The 14,531-nt window shown below is 33.5% G+C and overlaps 1 protein-coding gene across 1 annotated transcript; it reads left to right on the forward strand.

Annotated features, from left to right (window-relative positions):
• The first annotated feature begins 945 nt into the window (after positions 1-945).
• Positions 946-7,803, forward strand: LOC134855309 (uncharacterized). Its single transcript, XM_063871798.1, has 7 exons — positions 946-1,628; positions 2,016-2,094; positions 2,639-2,783; positions 3,991-4,109; positions 5,235-5,415; positions 6,234-6,370; positions 7,354-7,803. The coding sequence occupies exons 1-7, from the start codon at positions 979-981 to the stop codon at positions 7,672-7,674; spliced, it is 1,632 nt and encodes a 543-aa protein (XP_063727868.1). The 5' UTR covers positions 946-978; the 3' UTR covers positions 7,675-7,803.
• Positions 7,804-14,531: the final 6,728 nt, after the last annotated feature.

A 14,531-nucleotide genomic window follows, 5' to 3' on the forward strand; every position in this document is an offset into this window, starting at 1 on the left:
CAGAAAAGACGTTTTTTTTTATTTCTTGTTCTATTTGTGACAATTTTTGTCTCTTCTCGAAAACAACTCAATCTGATATCAAGGTTTTAATCGTGACAATAGGTTGTGGGAAGACTCCGTACATGAGATGCTACGCCTTAAAACTTGAAAAAAGTTGTCTCTGGGAAAATTGGTAAATCACAAAAATTTTCCTTCATATTTTAAGAGAGCAGCAACTAAGGTTTTGGATAAAGCCCAATTTGTAAATTTTTGAAATTACCTATTTCATTTGGCATCAGTACAACAAAATTGAAAATTATCAAACAGGTACCGCCAGCAGTCTGATATCAAATTTCGATAAACTTTGTGATAAACAGGGCTTTCATTTTTTGGTATCAGAATCAAAAAAAACTTCGCCCCTTATGAGCCTTATCTAAAGTTGAGCGAAAAACCCAACCTACGCTACAATTCCTTACTGCCTTGTTCGTGTCGTTGTCCGAACAATGATAACAATCCAGTTTTTCACAAAGGGTTTTTTTCGATAGGAAAAATTTAATCAAAAACTTTTCAAGTTGATGTTGGCTTGCAATTGTTTTACTTGCTCTCTGAAACCGATGATTGTGCATCATTTTTTTTGTTTCCTTGAGTTCATTTACGCTTTTTAAAATTTATCTAATGGCTATTTTCAGTTTTCCTAATTTAACTTGTTTCTTATAGCTGCCAAACAGGTACTTCTAGATTCCATTTTCCTGTAAATCTTATTTTTCGAATTCTGTTTCATTGCCAGAAGCGTGCTAAGTAGACCCCTGGTTGCCCTGGTTCTTTGCAAAGTTTTTTTAATTTCCTGATGACGTTTTAAAAATAAAGTTATTTATTAGTTGTTTCGAGTTACCCTTCAGTAAAGTTAAATCGTTGAAATTTTTATGGAAATTGATTCCACTTATCAAACATGTTTTTTCCAGGTCACATGATAAATATACTCGCAATTTCTTCTGGACAATGTTTGACATTAAAAGACGATATCAGAATGTCGAAAATCTTCTGAACGACCAAAATGGAGCTCGATTTGCGGATGAGGCGACAATACGTCAGGAAAAAATAACACACATCAAGCATAATGTGAAAAATTTGCATATTTTAGCATATTTTGTTATAGCTATTTTAGTTTGTCTTTATGCTTTCCGTCTGATTTCAAACCACTCAAGCGACACAAGTCCAGAAATATCTCTTAAAGACGTAGCCAATAAAGCTATTGTTTCGGATCCGTTTGCCAGTATTTATAACTTGGATTTGTCTTATTTCACTGGGGTTATGAAAGATAATTTGAAACGAAATAGTCAGAGCGATTTACCTGGTCAACTGGACTCGGGTAATATTTGTGATTTACGTCGATTTTTCTTACACGAAGCTACAAAGGCTAAATTTATTTCGGATTACCGCAACAAAAAAGCGGTGCTGTTTTACGGCGATGTTTTGAATGATTGGGTACACCCTAATGCGTGGCAGTATTCGAATTTGAACTCGACCTTTAAAGATACGATTGTTCAGTTCGGACGATCGGTTGATTCGGATTTTGAGTTACGAGAGACAACTTTCAGTAATTTTCTGAAGAATCTAATTGGTCAAACTGATTTGAGAGGCGAGCCATGGTTAGTTGATAGGTTTTTTCCCATTATAGTCCCACAGGAAAATATAACCTCCCATAATTGTAAAGTCATAGCGTGGAGGGTCTATATTTTTATTAGGCTGGGTATGATAGTAAAAACCCGTTTTTTGTCTAGTAAAGCTTTCATTGTTGAGTTGACTGCATTGCTTCGCTTCATAAAATAAAGGGGAAACTCACGCAATGATCGTTTTAAAAAAGTCCAAAATTTTCAAAAATGGCTATAAAATTGATTTTGAAAAAGTATTTTTGTTGGTACTTAATTTAATGTTCCGAAAGATTTTTCTATAATACATTACACTTTCTTTTTTGATCAGTTTTTTTTATTTCTAATATTATCGAAGTGAAGAGAAACATTGATTCTGTTTTATAGGCAAATACGGGACTCACAAATTCTATCCAGCAACAGGAAATCACTGCTCAAGACTAAGACGTTCTTCCCAGACGAATGGGTTAGTTTAATTTTATGAAATATATATTAATACATGTTGAGGTCAAACAGTGGTTAAGCTTTTTGAGGTGAAAGCCGGGGACTTTCTGACTTTAGCCACCCTTTCTTGTCACAGAAAATCTTGTCTGATATTGTCACAGAAAATCTGATATTAGTTCCACTAAAATGTTCCTTGGACACAAATTTAAAGGCCCTCATTCTGTAATTTTGTTACTTTGTGTGAAGTTTGGCGGTGTAACTGGGTGGTAATTCTTGAAGGAACCAAAGCTGCCATGTCGGAAGATACAATTAATAGCAAAAATTTGGAACAGACAGAAATAATTTAAAAGAGCGAATTGCCAATTTTGACCAGTTTTTGCATGCAAACTTGAGCTTTCAGTTGGCCTTGAGTCAAATTTTTTGTCTGAAAAATTAGTTTTTGCATGCAAAAGTTTTCTGAAATAGGTCATGCTCTTTTTAATTTATTCTGTTTTTCCAATTTTTTGCAACTCTCAATGAGGTTGTGTAACCGAATATAAAAATTGAAAAATGAATTAACTGTTTAGAATTCTGCCAAGTCTGACCTGCAGCTGGGCACAACTCTCTCGTCGACTGGATTCAAAATGAGCCCATCTGGTCCCACTATGGTTGGAGTTGTGAAGGGAAGAACCAGACTGTTTGTGTATCCAACTTCAGTCACGCCACCTGCAGGCTAGTTTGAACAGTACTGACCAAATTTCAGACCTATTTAACGGCTTTTTCAACAACGGGTAGTTTTTTTGTATTTGTAGTTTTTTTCAGTCTAAAGGATCACGAGTTCTCAAGAGAATTGCTACTGCATCTTAGCTCTTCAGACTTGCTCACTGCCTTTTGATGTCCTCTCAATTGTAGTTGTATTGTGGCAATATTTAAACTGATTTACACTTTTGGTTGGGTTACGTAGCAGTATTTAGACAACTGTGTATTCCTACTTGCCAGTAAACAGACAATTACTGTATTAACCAATCAGCATCGAGATGGGAAAGCGAACTTTCGAAATAAATAATTATTACTTATTAATTTTTTCCTTGTCTCGATTGGTTAATACAGTATTTGTCTGCTTACTGACGAGTAGGAGTACGCGGTTGTCTAAATACAGACTGCCCTCGTTTTGATTGTTATGTATAAAAAAGCGAAATGAAGATAATTATTTAGGCAGTAGTTTTTCATGAAATGAATTTTTCGCAGCTTGACTTTTGATTTCTCTGAAATTCAAAATCATTTGTTGAAAGAAAAACAAATTAAGCTCTGCAAAAAAGCAGTTGCTAATGGCGTGAAAAATTGTGAATAATTTTTAGTTTCCACAGTTGATTTAAACTTTCAGATTTCCCAGCGGGAGCGAAAACGTGATAGTGTGATCTATTTTTCTCTAATTCTGTTAGTTTTATGAAAAAAGTGTCATTAATTGTAAATTTTCTCAAAATACTCAGAGCTGCAACGCGATATATTTTTCCTTCGAATTTTTTCAATAACTTTTTTCGGTTTTCTTGAGTTCATTGACACTTTTCCCAATTTCTGTTGTTTTATGTTTTTTTTTCACGCTACTTCATGCGTACCTTGGTGTGTTGAGTGATATATCACGATGAAGCGCTTTCAGTCATAATTTGGATTGCAATGAAAAACTCGGAGAAATAGTTTGAGTTTCTGATTTAAAAAACTTAGTATTTTGTCAGTTTTTGCTTTTCAGAGCTTATCGTGACAATGACATGAATTAACATAAATTTTAAGTCGTTTGAAAGATTAAAGTGACTAAATTGTTGTTTTTAGAAGCTAATGATTGATTTTTTTCAAAATGTTTTTAAAATGTGACTGTATCGGAAACCTATGTGATTGCACAGCAACCTGCTGCTTTTGTAATTTTCTCAATTGTTGATTCTAGGCTACGAGCATGACGTGGACATGCTCTCGTGGTTTCAGTTGATCTACCCGAAATTGAGAAGAGACGATGAAAACAGGCCGATGGAGTGTATCTTGGAAAAGGGAGATATCGTCCACATTGTGAGTAAATGATTAAGCAGTTTTATGTCAAGGGATCGGTGTAATTATTGAGCTGGCTTGAATAGCGCAATGCTTATGAAAAAATATAGACTCTCAGGGCTTGATTTATGTTTTTGAAACGTTCATAGTAGAAGAGTTATAATAATAGGCTATAGCCAAGCTACTTTCGTATTGATATATCAAATTTTATAAATCATGTGTTAAAATGTTGTAGACAACAAATCAGCATATTGAAAATATTCTATAAGCAGTAAAGTTTCTTCTTTTTTGCTCTTATTTTTCTGTTTACACTTGCGATCAGTTAAGTGTATTATTACGAACTTTCTTCTTTTCTAACCTAACTCGCAAATAAAAGTGTTCACTTAATTGGAAATTTCACTGTAGCATTGGAAATTGCATATCATCTGTTCTCTGCTGTATTTATGGCCAGTGTTTGGTACTTGTTAAGCTTCCGTGGCTGAGTTTTTAATGCATTTGACTCTTAATCTCTAGGGCGGTGGTGCGAATCTCAAAGGTAGCCGAATTTTTACCGATTCGAGGCTTATTTCTAGTATTTATTATCGCACTTTACAGAGCTGCTTTTTGTAGTGTTCTGGCAAGTGTTTTTATAGTGTTCTCGCAAGCTTCTGTGTTCCAAATTTATTTTTCTTCAAAATTAAATCAGCAAATTAAAAATGTTCTATAAGAAGTAGAATGACATCATTTTTTCGTTTCAAAAACATTTTAGGCCACTGGCGAAACTATGTCTAGAAAAGAAAAGTTCAGTAAAATGACTTCAACGGAACACTGCTGTATTTTCGGTCAATTCTGCTAATCATTTTATCTGCTTGGATTTTTTATTTGAATTGCCGGGCCATTAGCCAATCATATTCAACAACATGAATTTAATATCAAATTTTGGAAATACTGATTTTGGGCCTTTTAGTGCATAAGACCCAAATTTGTTTCTTCAAACTGAAATCTGCATATTAAAAATGTTGTACTAGCAGTGAAACTTCCAATGAAACTAACAGTTTTTCAGTGTTTTTTTTTTTTCATTTTTCTATTCTCAATTTTATTTTTTCACTTAAATTAGCAAATCAAAAATATTCAATAAGCAGTTAAAGTTCTTCATTTTTTGTTTAGCCGGAGGCCTGGTTCTGGGGCTCTATTAACATCGGCACTACAACAAAAGTGGTGTTCTACGGCCACCAGCCGACCACTGAGCTTGGCCAGAAACTGGCTTATCTGAATACACTGGACTCAACGGAAACTCAACCTGGTCAATTGATGAAGTTGTGGGAAGAGGTTGAGACTTTGTTGCCGAGTAAGCTAAACATTTACGATAGTATTGCAAGATAGAGCAATTTAATCTGTTCAATTTGAATAATAATAATTAATAATAATTGTAGTTCCTGCGAATCGCAGAGGAGCTATCAGTAGGCCTTGACAGTCCTGTCGAGGATAGTCCATTTGTATTATCTCCCATATTCCAGACTGTGTTATTTTGTTGAGCAATGCTCTTTTTTTGCGACTCAAGGCCGTTTTTGTGCGTCTAGAACTTTCACGTGGTACCACTATTGCAGCCAAATTTGGTCAGGTTGTGGTAGACCTGAAGCTAGAGGTCAAGTAAGAGCTGATCTTCACACACACTTTCATTGCCATGGCATGGGATCGAATTCACGATCTGACGATTCTAAAGTGAACGCCTTACCACTATGCTAAGTGCCCCCCTTGAAAGATATTGACGAGTTTGAGCAGTAATTTTCAGAAAGAACTGTCAAAAGGTTGCTCAAAAACACCAATCGGTGATTGAAGCACTATATTTTTGCAATTATAATATACACTAATCTAGGTTGTTTTTAGAAGAATCTCGAAACACAAAATAAATTTAGACCAATTTGTTCCAGTCCCTCCCTCCCTCAGATTTTTTCTAAGGTGGTTTAAAATGAATTGGTGTTCTTAACTATAAAAAACATGTCGGTATGCACAAGTGAACATTTTTTCACTACATTGCTTACATGGTAATTGCTGCATGAACAGTAATTAGGCAATTTTGTATTGTAATTTTACCAGTAGGATGCAAAACTGGATGAGAGCCGAAGATTTTGAAGCTATTGTGAAAAGTATCCGAATTTGTTTTAGAATCTGAATTCGTCCAGTTTGAGAAAGGACGAGTGTTGGCACGAATGGGTAAACATGAAGAAGCTCTTCAAATATTCCAATCATTGGACAGGTTTTTCATCATGGCACAAGTAGAAGTGGCTCGACTAGTAAATCAGGTTAATAATTTGACTATGACGTAAAATGAGTTTTTTAGTCGTGAATGTTCTTCGTATTTGTGGTTTTTCTGAACTAATTAGCTACTGTTAGATTATTTAGTGTTCTGCTCAGGGGCAGATCTAGGATTTTCCCGCCTCTTTTTCAAAATTTATGTCGACCTTTTTTTAGTTTGACAAAATTGATTTTCCGAGCTCTCCCAAAGCATTAAAAATACCTAATTCGGTCTAATTTTCAGAGCCGCAGGTAAAATTCTGGAAAAAACGGGCCAAAAAAGGCGTTTTTAGGTTATTTTGAAAAATGTTGACCAAAGAATCGCGTTTTTTTGGCGCGAGCTTCCATCTCAAAATTAAGAAATATTGGCGCCTTTAGAAAAATCTTAAGGTCCGTCAGCTAAAAATGGATGTCTCAAATTAATAAAAGGGGGACTCTTTGGTAGGTTCGGCACGGGATCGAATCCCTCCCCTCTTTCCCTAAACCCGCTGGTGGTTCTGCTTAAGTGAAAAAACATATATTCACTATTGTTTCAATTGAATTGTGGAACAACAGATAAACAGGTAGGGTTAATCCCCCTCCCACTACGAGCGAGTCGCGGGGCAAATAGTCTTCCTCTTTTGGTACTATTTTACGACAGAACTACTTACTTAACGTAATATTGTTGGTCGACTAACCTAAAACATTTATAGAAGCTCCTTGAACTCCTCAATTATTGAGTAAGGCTGGCCGAGAAAGAGCGCCTTTTTTGATCGAAACTGTCCATGCTGAAACGGCATTTTTTGTGCAAACTCTTAAAAATTTGCTTAAGGCGCGAAATTTTTTGCGCCCAAATAATGATAACTTGGTGTTTTGGGTGAGCTTTTAAACTAATTTTCGTCGACCTAAGAAAAAGTTATCAAGAAATTTCTGAAAATTCGACCCAGGTAGGCACAGCTTGCGTGGACTTTCAAAGCTTTTATACCTTCTTGTTAACTTGCCTTTTTTTTAGGTAAAAGGTGACTGGGAAAAAGCTGTACGAATTCTGAACGACACAACCGAACTAGTGCCTCGTTCCGATACAGTCCTACGAGAGCTAGCCTTCCTTCATCACGAGAAAGAGAACTTCAACCAAGCAGGAGACTTCTTCAGAAATGCGGCTCTTTTATCGTCTCAAATAGAACAACAGATTGAAGATTTGGATCACGCTTTTGAAAATTTCGCCATGCTTCCGAGTTGTTCGGAAACTGAAAATAAAAAGAAACAAATTGAAAGTTTGAAGCTACATTTTAAAGCCATTGCCCATAATGAGTATACGGCGTTCAGAAACTAATTTTTTTTGCAAAATAGTTTTGCGTTTTGTACAATTTCTACAAATCATAGTGCAATATTCGGTCAATTTAGTTCATTCTATCTAATTGCAGTATCTTAGTGTTAGTCGAATTGATAATTTGCAGTCAAAGTTTTTAAGATATTGGAAGCCTAACTTGAAAGAATGATTAGGAGGCGTAGCCATAAGCGTGTGTGCCGAATAGCATGAGCTAGCTCATTGCTTTAGTAAGACGCTCAATCAGTAAAAAGAACAGCCCAGATTTTAAACTGAGTTTACATTCAAAAAGAGCATACTTTATCTGTGTAAATACAAACTCTGCATATTCTTGTGTTTTAAACGAAGTCACCAGATTTTCATTTATCTTCCGACTCCTCCAACTTCACAATTCTGCCTTGAATCATGGAAACCAAAAACCATTTTGCTGGAAAAGAAGGTTAATTAATATACTCTTCTCCAACATTGGTTTTTTTTAGCTAATAAAACTACTGGCCCAAAGTCTGATACCGGAAATACGAGTAGTACGATCGATTTGACACACGCTGAACAATCACGTTACATATTCGACTCATTCGTCTCATTTAACAGTCGAGGTTGATACTACTTGTCTTACATATACCATTTGTAACTTGAAATGTGCAATTCTGACCAAATGACGAATATAACCTATTCATCAAATTTTCATTTGCGCTGGTAGCTTAAGCAACAGTATCAAGAATTTCTGTTGATATAGCGCTGATCCAATAATGCAGCTAATAAACCTAAAACTTTCGATGACAGCATAAAAGACACTAAATTTGGACTGAGTAGTAAGGTTTTGTTTAGAAAATCCGTGCATTAGATAGTGTACTTTTTTGCCGAATATACTGAAACATCATTTTGAGAGATCCTTTTGAGATTTAAAATTCTGCTCATGTCCATATCGATTGAGCAGATTTTCCACCAGAGACAGGAGTGAGTCCGTCTAAAAGGCAGTGCTAAAAACTGCAGTAATTGAAAAACAAGGATAGCCGGTTGCTGTGCTAGTTGAACAGAACGTTTCGACCACATTGATGAAAAAGCTGCACAAACGTTTTTTCTTATTAGCGTAGATTTGTGTGCGTAGTTTGATGAGATAACATAACAAACGCTTAAACAAATAAAGAATTAAGAATAATAGAGCAATTCTGTCTACAAAAATGACTAACCAACCAAAAATAACGGAAAAATTGTTTTTAACTTCTTAAATTTAATTCCGCAAAATTTGGTGTTGAAAAAGCGTGAAAAGAATCTGCCAAAACTAAAAACTAATTTTAAAAAAAAAAATTTCAGCCTGAAAGATCAAACTTTTGCGCTGGCTATAAAATATGGATTAAAACGATAATAATATTGCATCAAAATACTAGTGGATTGCTTTGAGTGAGCTAGTGCCATATCTATGCACTACTGATGGGATCACATTTGAACCGTTAGTTTTGTTTACTTTGTTCAACAAAAAGTTTTTTGAAAGTAGATCATAAACTGCCGTTGACAAATCCATGCAGCAGTATAACTTGCTGCGTGAAATCTTCAAACGTTTGAAGAGTTACCCAATTGACTTTTGGCTATAATGACACTGTACCAGAGAACAAAAAGCAACGCGAATCATCTTAGATAGCCTCAATAAAAGGTAGTGGTTTTATTTATTTACCGAGTAGAAACCGCGTTTAAAAACGCCAATTTCACTTTCTGCAGTAAGTTTTCAGATGGGCGAAAACTTCATTAATAAAGCATTTCAGTTCGTTATCTGCCTGAATTTAGAAAATAATTATAAAAACTGGCTTTTTAATCCTGAAAAAAAATTAATTGAAGACAAAACAAACATTTTCATAGAAGATTGCGCAGATTATTTGCTGTTAGTCGATGAAACAATTTTGCGGAAACTCAAAAAATCAAACTTAAGCAAAATGATCCTTGAGGTCCTGGCTTTTTCGTTATTAATGTTTGAGTGTGTTTTGAAGTTTGTCCATTAGTGTCAAAATTGCAACGTATTTTGCGGCCAAAAAACTTAATTCAAATTTTGGAATCGTTTATACCAGTTAGTCAAAAAAAATTTTGAACTCATTTGCTTTTTTGGATCCTTGTCTCCTGTACACTTGAAAATTTAGAAAAAAAGAATAGTTAAGTATCAAACTGCCTTTAAAAAATCAGGATTCCACATATGGGTTTTTTGGGTTCCGTTTTTGGTTTCCACATTGCGTTTTTCAGTTGGGGTATCTACCGTATTATTGCTTGCTTTATTCTGCTTGCCAAATTTTGTCTCAATGCTATTTAAATTGGAGCATAATTATTCAAAAGTAAGCATAAAGTTGATGCAGTAAAATCTTTACCTTCACTTCTCAAGCAAAATGCGCAGTTCTAATAAGTTGACAACTAGAACTCAACTATTGAATTTTCAGAAGCACCGAAAAAAAAATCAAACCAGGAGGTTTTTTTTTCTAATCAGCGAACATTCAGCCATGTTCAGTGCTCAATGCAGTCAAATTGTTTTGAGTAAATACAAAATTTTTTTACAGTGAAATCATTTAAGTGAATTGGAATTTAAGAACAAAAGAGATTTTGACTTAGGGGGCAAAATGATTAGAACAAAACAGCAAAAAACACCAACTTTCACGTAAAGGATTCAAATTCGAAAACAATTAATAACATCATGATAATTAACCAAAGAAGTAGTCAAATCCACAAAATTGCATATTAGGTCAACAAGTGCAATTTTAGCAAAAATTGGTCTGAAATTCAGTGCTATAAAAGAAATCTACGAAGTTGGTCAATAGCAGCATGTGTAGATCGACGCAACATTAAACAAAATCATACAAAGCTTTGGCTAAAACTTATCTAGTGCATCAAGATACTACTGAAAATTTTTGAATGCGTGAAGTTTTCAACAAAATTTGAATTCTTCGGCAGATGTTTCTTAATCTAGTTTTGCTATTTAAACCAGAAATTTCAAATTGAAAAAAAAAATTGTTACAAAATATGCAATACTTAGTCAAATCATAATCTAGGTGAAAACCCAGTACAAATATTTGCTTGCATTGCTCTCCTTGTATCGCTCTGCATCAATCTTCTCTGTCAGTTTGCGTTTCGCTTCTATTTTTTTGCTTGCCTTGTGGTCTTTTGAAAAACTATCGTTTAATGTATGTAATATGAAATATTTTTGAAAAATTATCAGATGATGTATGCAATTTAATAATGCAGAAATATTTTTTTTAAAAAGTGAATCACATGTGTTCCATATATTTTTGTGCTTTTTGAAAATAAAGTGTTTTTATGTTATATTTTATTGTGCCTTGTTTGATCAACCAAACAAACTAAATAGAAAATACAACTATGTGTTGGCCTAACAAAAATGTTTCAAATGTGCGTATTTAGTGCGTATTTTCAATTGGTGTTTTATACGAGATAATCAACAGCTTATTTTGCATTTCAAAATTTGTTCACATCTCGACATGGCGTATCTCAATTTGTCTCACAATTTTTCTCGATGCAATATAAGCTGTTATTTAGCTACTATTATAAACAAACGTGTTCGCTATTTTTCCGTGCCACATTTGAAAAACTAATGCAATATTCAAAACAATAGTCAAATATTTGACACCCATGTGCTTTATTGGAAAGATTAGAGCAAAAATTTTTCAATAACAATCAAACAAAATGGAAAAAAAATTAAAATCACGTATCAACTTTATGTAGTAGTTGAATAACAGCAATATATTGCATCGCGAAATATTGTGACACAAATCGAGACAGGCCGTGTCGAGATGTGAACAGATTCTGAGATGCAATGTAAACTGTTGCTTATCTGGTATGAAATACATGTACAAACTGAAAGAAAAAAAGCATTTTAAAAAGTGTTCACGCTAGCACGCAATTTTATATTTCTAATTGGTTTCGGTTTAGTCTTCTAGGAAAGATATTGCACTATTACAAATGAAGCACTACTTTTACATATACTACACTAGTTTTCAAGTTTTATACTTGTAATTCAAATAATATTTTTTCAAATATGGCAACATACTATGAAACATACTGAGCTACTGTGTTTCATTTGCCTTTTTCTTCTTTTCATGTTTCATACCAGATAAGCAACAATTTTTGCATCTCAAAATTTGTTCACTTCTTGACATTTGTTGTCCTGATTAGCTCACTTTTGCAAAGTAAAGCTTTTGCAACATTACTACTTGAAAAATTGATATATTAGTGGACAAAACCAAACAAAAAGGTAGATTTTTACTCTTAAACTGCCTTTTGGAAAAAAAAATGAACAAGTTTAGTTAGAGTTTCACCAAAGTTTTCAAATCGACCGTCAGCAAATAATCTGATTACCCTCTCTTAAAGTCTCAATTTTTGATTGGAAGCGTTAACCATTTTACTCCGCTTCTGAAAATGCCAGTTGTTACTTTTTTATATTATGTTTTTCCAACGGTGAGAAGTAAAAAGAAACACCAGATTTGAGGAAAGTTGTTACGCTGAGCAATGCAATTATCTTGTTTGAAATAATTTGTGACCAATTTTTTTCACACCGTTTATTCAAAAAAGTGTTCATATTCATTAAAAACTTATTACGATTGGTAAAACTGGCAATTTTTCAGACCCAGAGTAAACTGGTAAGTTGTTCAATTAAAAAATGGAGGTTTTCAGAAAAAGTAATTCAGATTCTTTGCTTTCGATCCATGTACCAATTTTGGTAAAAGTATAATGTGTGTTCAAAACTGTAACTAAAATTAGGCAATTTAATAAGTAAAAACCTGAATTTTCTTTTAATTTTCTCCACTAGTGTAGATTCCATGATTTAGCAAGAATTCTTTTATGAATTAGATTTAGTTTGCCTAAAAAGTTCGAGTGAAGGAATCAAAAATGGTTCACAGGGTCTTTAGAACAGGTCAGAGCAGTAAACTTACCGGAGAACAAGGTTGACGCGCGTTATTGAACAAAATATAACGCAAATTTAAGTATTTACTCTGATAAAGGCTCATTTCAAAGACAATTTTAATAAACATTCAAATATAAGCAAAAAATTTACGTCGACCGACAGCAAAGGATCTGAACTACTCTCTCTGAAAAACTTACTTTTAAGTTAACTTGAATTAAATTTTTGACTAATTTGAAGTATTTACCTGTTTATTCCGGGTTTCAAATTGCCAGCTTTGACTATCTGTTTTTAATTTTCTATGAGAGTAAACATTATTTCAAATAGGCGAAGTAGAAAAAAAAGATCATATGAAGTGATACTATTTGAACGAGAAAATTGCATTGTTTTGTGTAACAACTTGCCTTAACTCTATTGTGCTTTTTAATTTCACCTTGAAAAAAAACTAATTGCAAATAGTTAAAAAGTAAAAAATATAGGATTTGCACGGCCGGAAAAAAACTTTAAGGGCTTCAAATGTGAGTTTTTCTCAAGCGGTAGTTCAAAACAGTCGCTGTCGGTCGCTGTAAAATATTTCTAAAATTTCTAAGTGAATGTTGTTCAACATCATCTTTGAAATTAAACTTTTAGAGAGAAAGCACCTGAAGTTGCGTTTATTTTTCCATTAAAGTAACTCTATAAGTTTCGAACAACAACATGCTAAGAAAATCCTCCAGTAAGAAACTTGGTAACTTTGCTCATAGTTTGCCTCCCTTTCTTTTTAGGAATTTGGTTGACTTTTTCGAGATGGAAGGCAGCACATTTTTTGGGCCGATTTTTTCGAAATGAAAAAGCTAACTTACTCAGTGTATGTAAGTTTTTCAATTGTCTTTAAACTTTAAATTTGTTTTACTTCGGTTGGATTCTAAAAAAATGAAACAAGAAATTATTTTATTGTGTAGATACAAAAAAAAGTTCACAAAACAACAAGATTGATATCTAATTTCGATTTTAGTTTTCATAATTCCCAGCGAAATAAAAATTTTACCTGTTGATCCAGATTTTTCAAATGTAGTTTATTTTATTTTTAAAAGTCTATCAACAACTGCAGGGTGATTTTGGGCATATAATTTTTATTTTGAAATTCGAACGTTTTTTTTTTTCAAAAAACAAGTCAGTATTTTTTTGGTTTGTTTCCTTGCGTTCCTTGACTCTTTAAATGTCTGCTCGTAGTGTTTTTTGTGCTTTTTCTTGAAAAAATTGTACTTTTATGATTTGTTTATTTTGATATCGACCTATGGATACAATCAGATTAAAAATCACTGGTTCTTAAAAATATAAATGTCTCTTTTAGTAAGATGTCTGTTCACGATCAGTTTTCCCTTTATTTTCTATTTATTATTAATTTTCTAGAGCTTGCATTTTAGCCTGAAATGGGTTTAAGATTAATCTACTGTCAATCAAATGACTATAATATTGAAATCTTGAGTCGGTTCAAAATGATGGATTTTTTATGCTGTCAAAAATTTGAACCAATAGTCCCATATTTTTCATATTGCATTGTTTTTCTTATTTCAGAATATGATATCAGTGAAGATTATTTGCATTCTCAGTATCTGTTTTCTGCTTCTTTGTTCAAAGAGTTACGGAGCAGACTTTATGTTTCCGTCAAACAACAAGTGGTGCTTCACTAATTTCGACTGCTGGGAGATTCCTCAAATGACCTGTTACAGGAGAGTGATAAGCTCAAAATTGATACGTTTTCTCATTTTTGCTCAGGATTATTTGATCTGTTGATCTTGGTAAAAATAATAATTTCGGTCGTTAAAAAGCAAATTTTAGTTAAATTGCTTCTTTTAGATTCGCAGACCAAAAATGGTAGATATAAAACTTTTAAATACCGGAACAATATGTAAAAACATGACCTTGCTTTTGGCTACTGGGATGTGATATGCGTTGCGATATCAAATTGAAAACAAGTTGGAATTCAATA

This window comes from Symsagittifera roscoffensis, chromosome 10, assembly GCF_963678635.1.
Source record: "Symsagittifera roscoffensis chromosome 10, txSymRosc1.1, whole genome shotgun sequence".
Taxonomy (NCBI): domain Eukaryota; kingdom Metazoa; phylum Xenacoelomorpha; order Acoela; family Convolutidae; genus Symsagittifera; species Symsagittifera roscoffensis.

Excerpts from the sequence above, each read along its gene's own strand:
- LOC134855309 (XM_063871798.1), top strand. The coding sequence starts at position 979 with ATGTTTGACATTAAAAGACGATATCAGAATGTCGAAAATCTTCTGAAC. Across the intron at positions 2,095-2,638 it reads CGTTCTTCCCAGACGAATGG|AATTCTGCCAAGTCTGACCT; the intron begins GTTAGTTTAATT and ends TTAACTGTTTAG. Across the intron at positions 5,416-6,233 it reads GGTTGAGACTTTGTTGCCGA|AATCTGAATTCGTCCAGTTT; the intron begins GTAAGCTAAACA and ends AATTTGTTTTAG.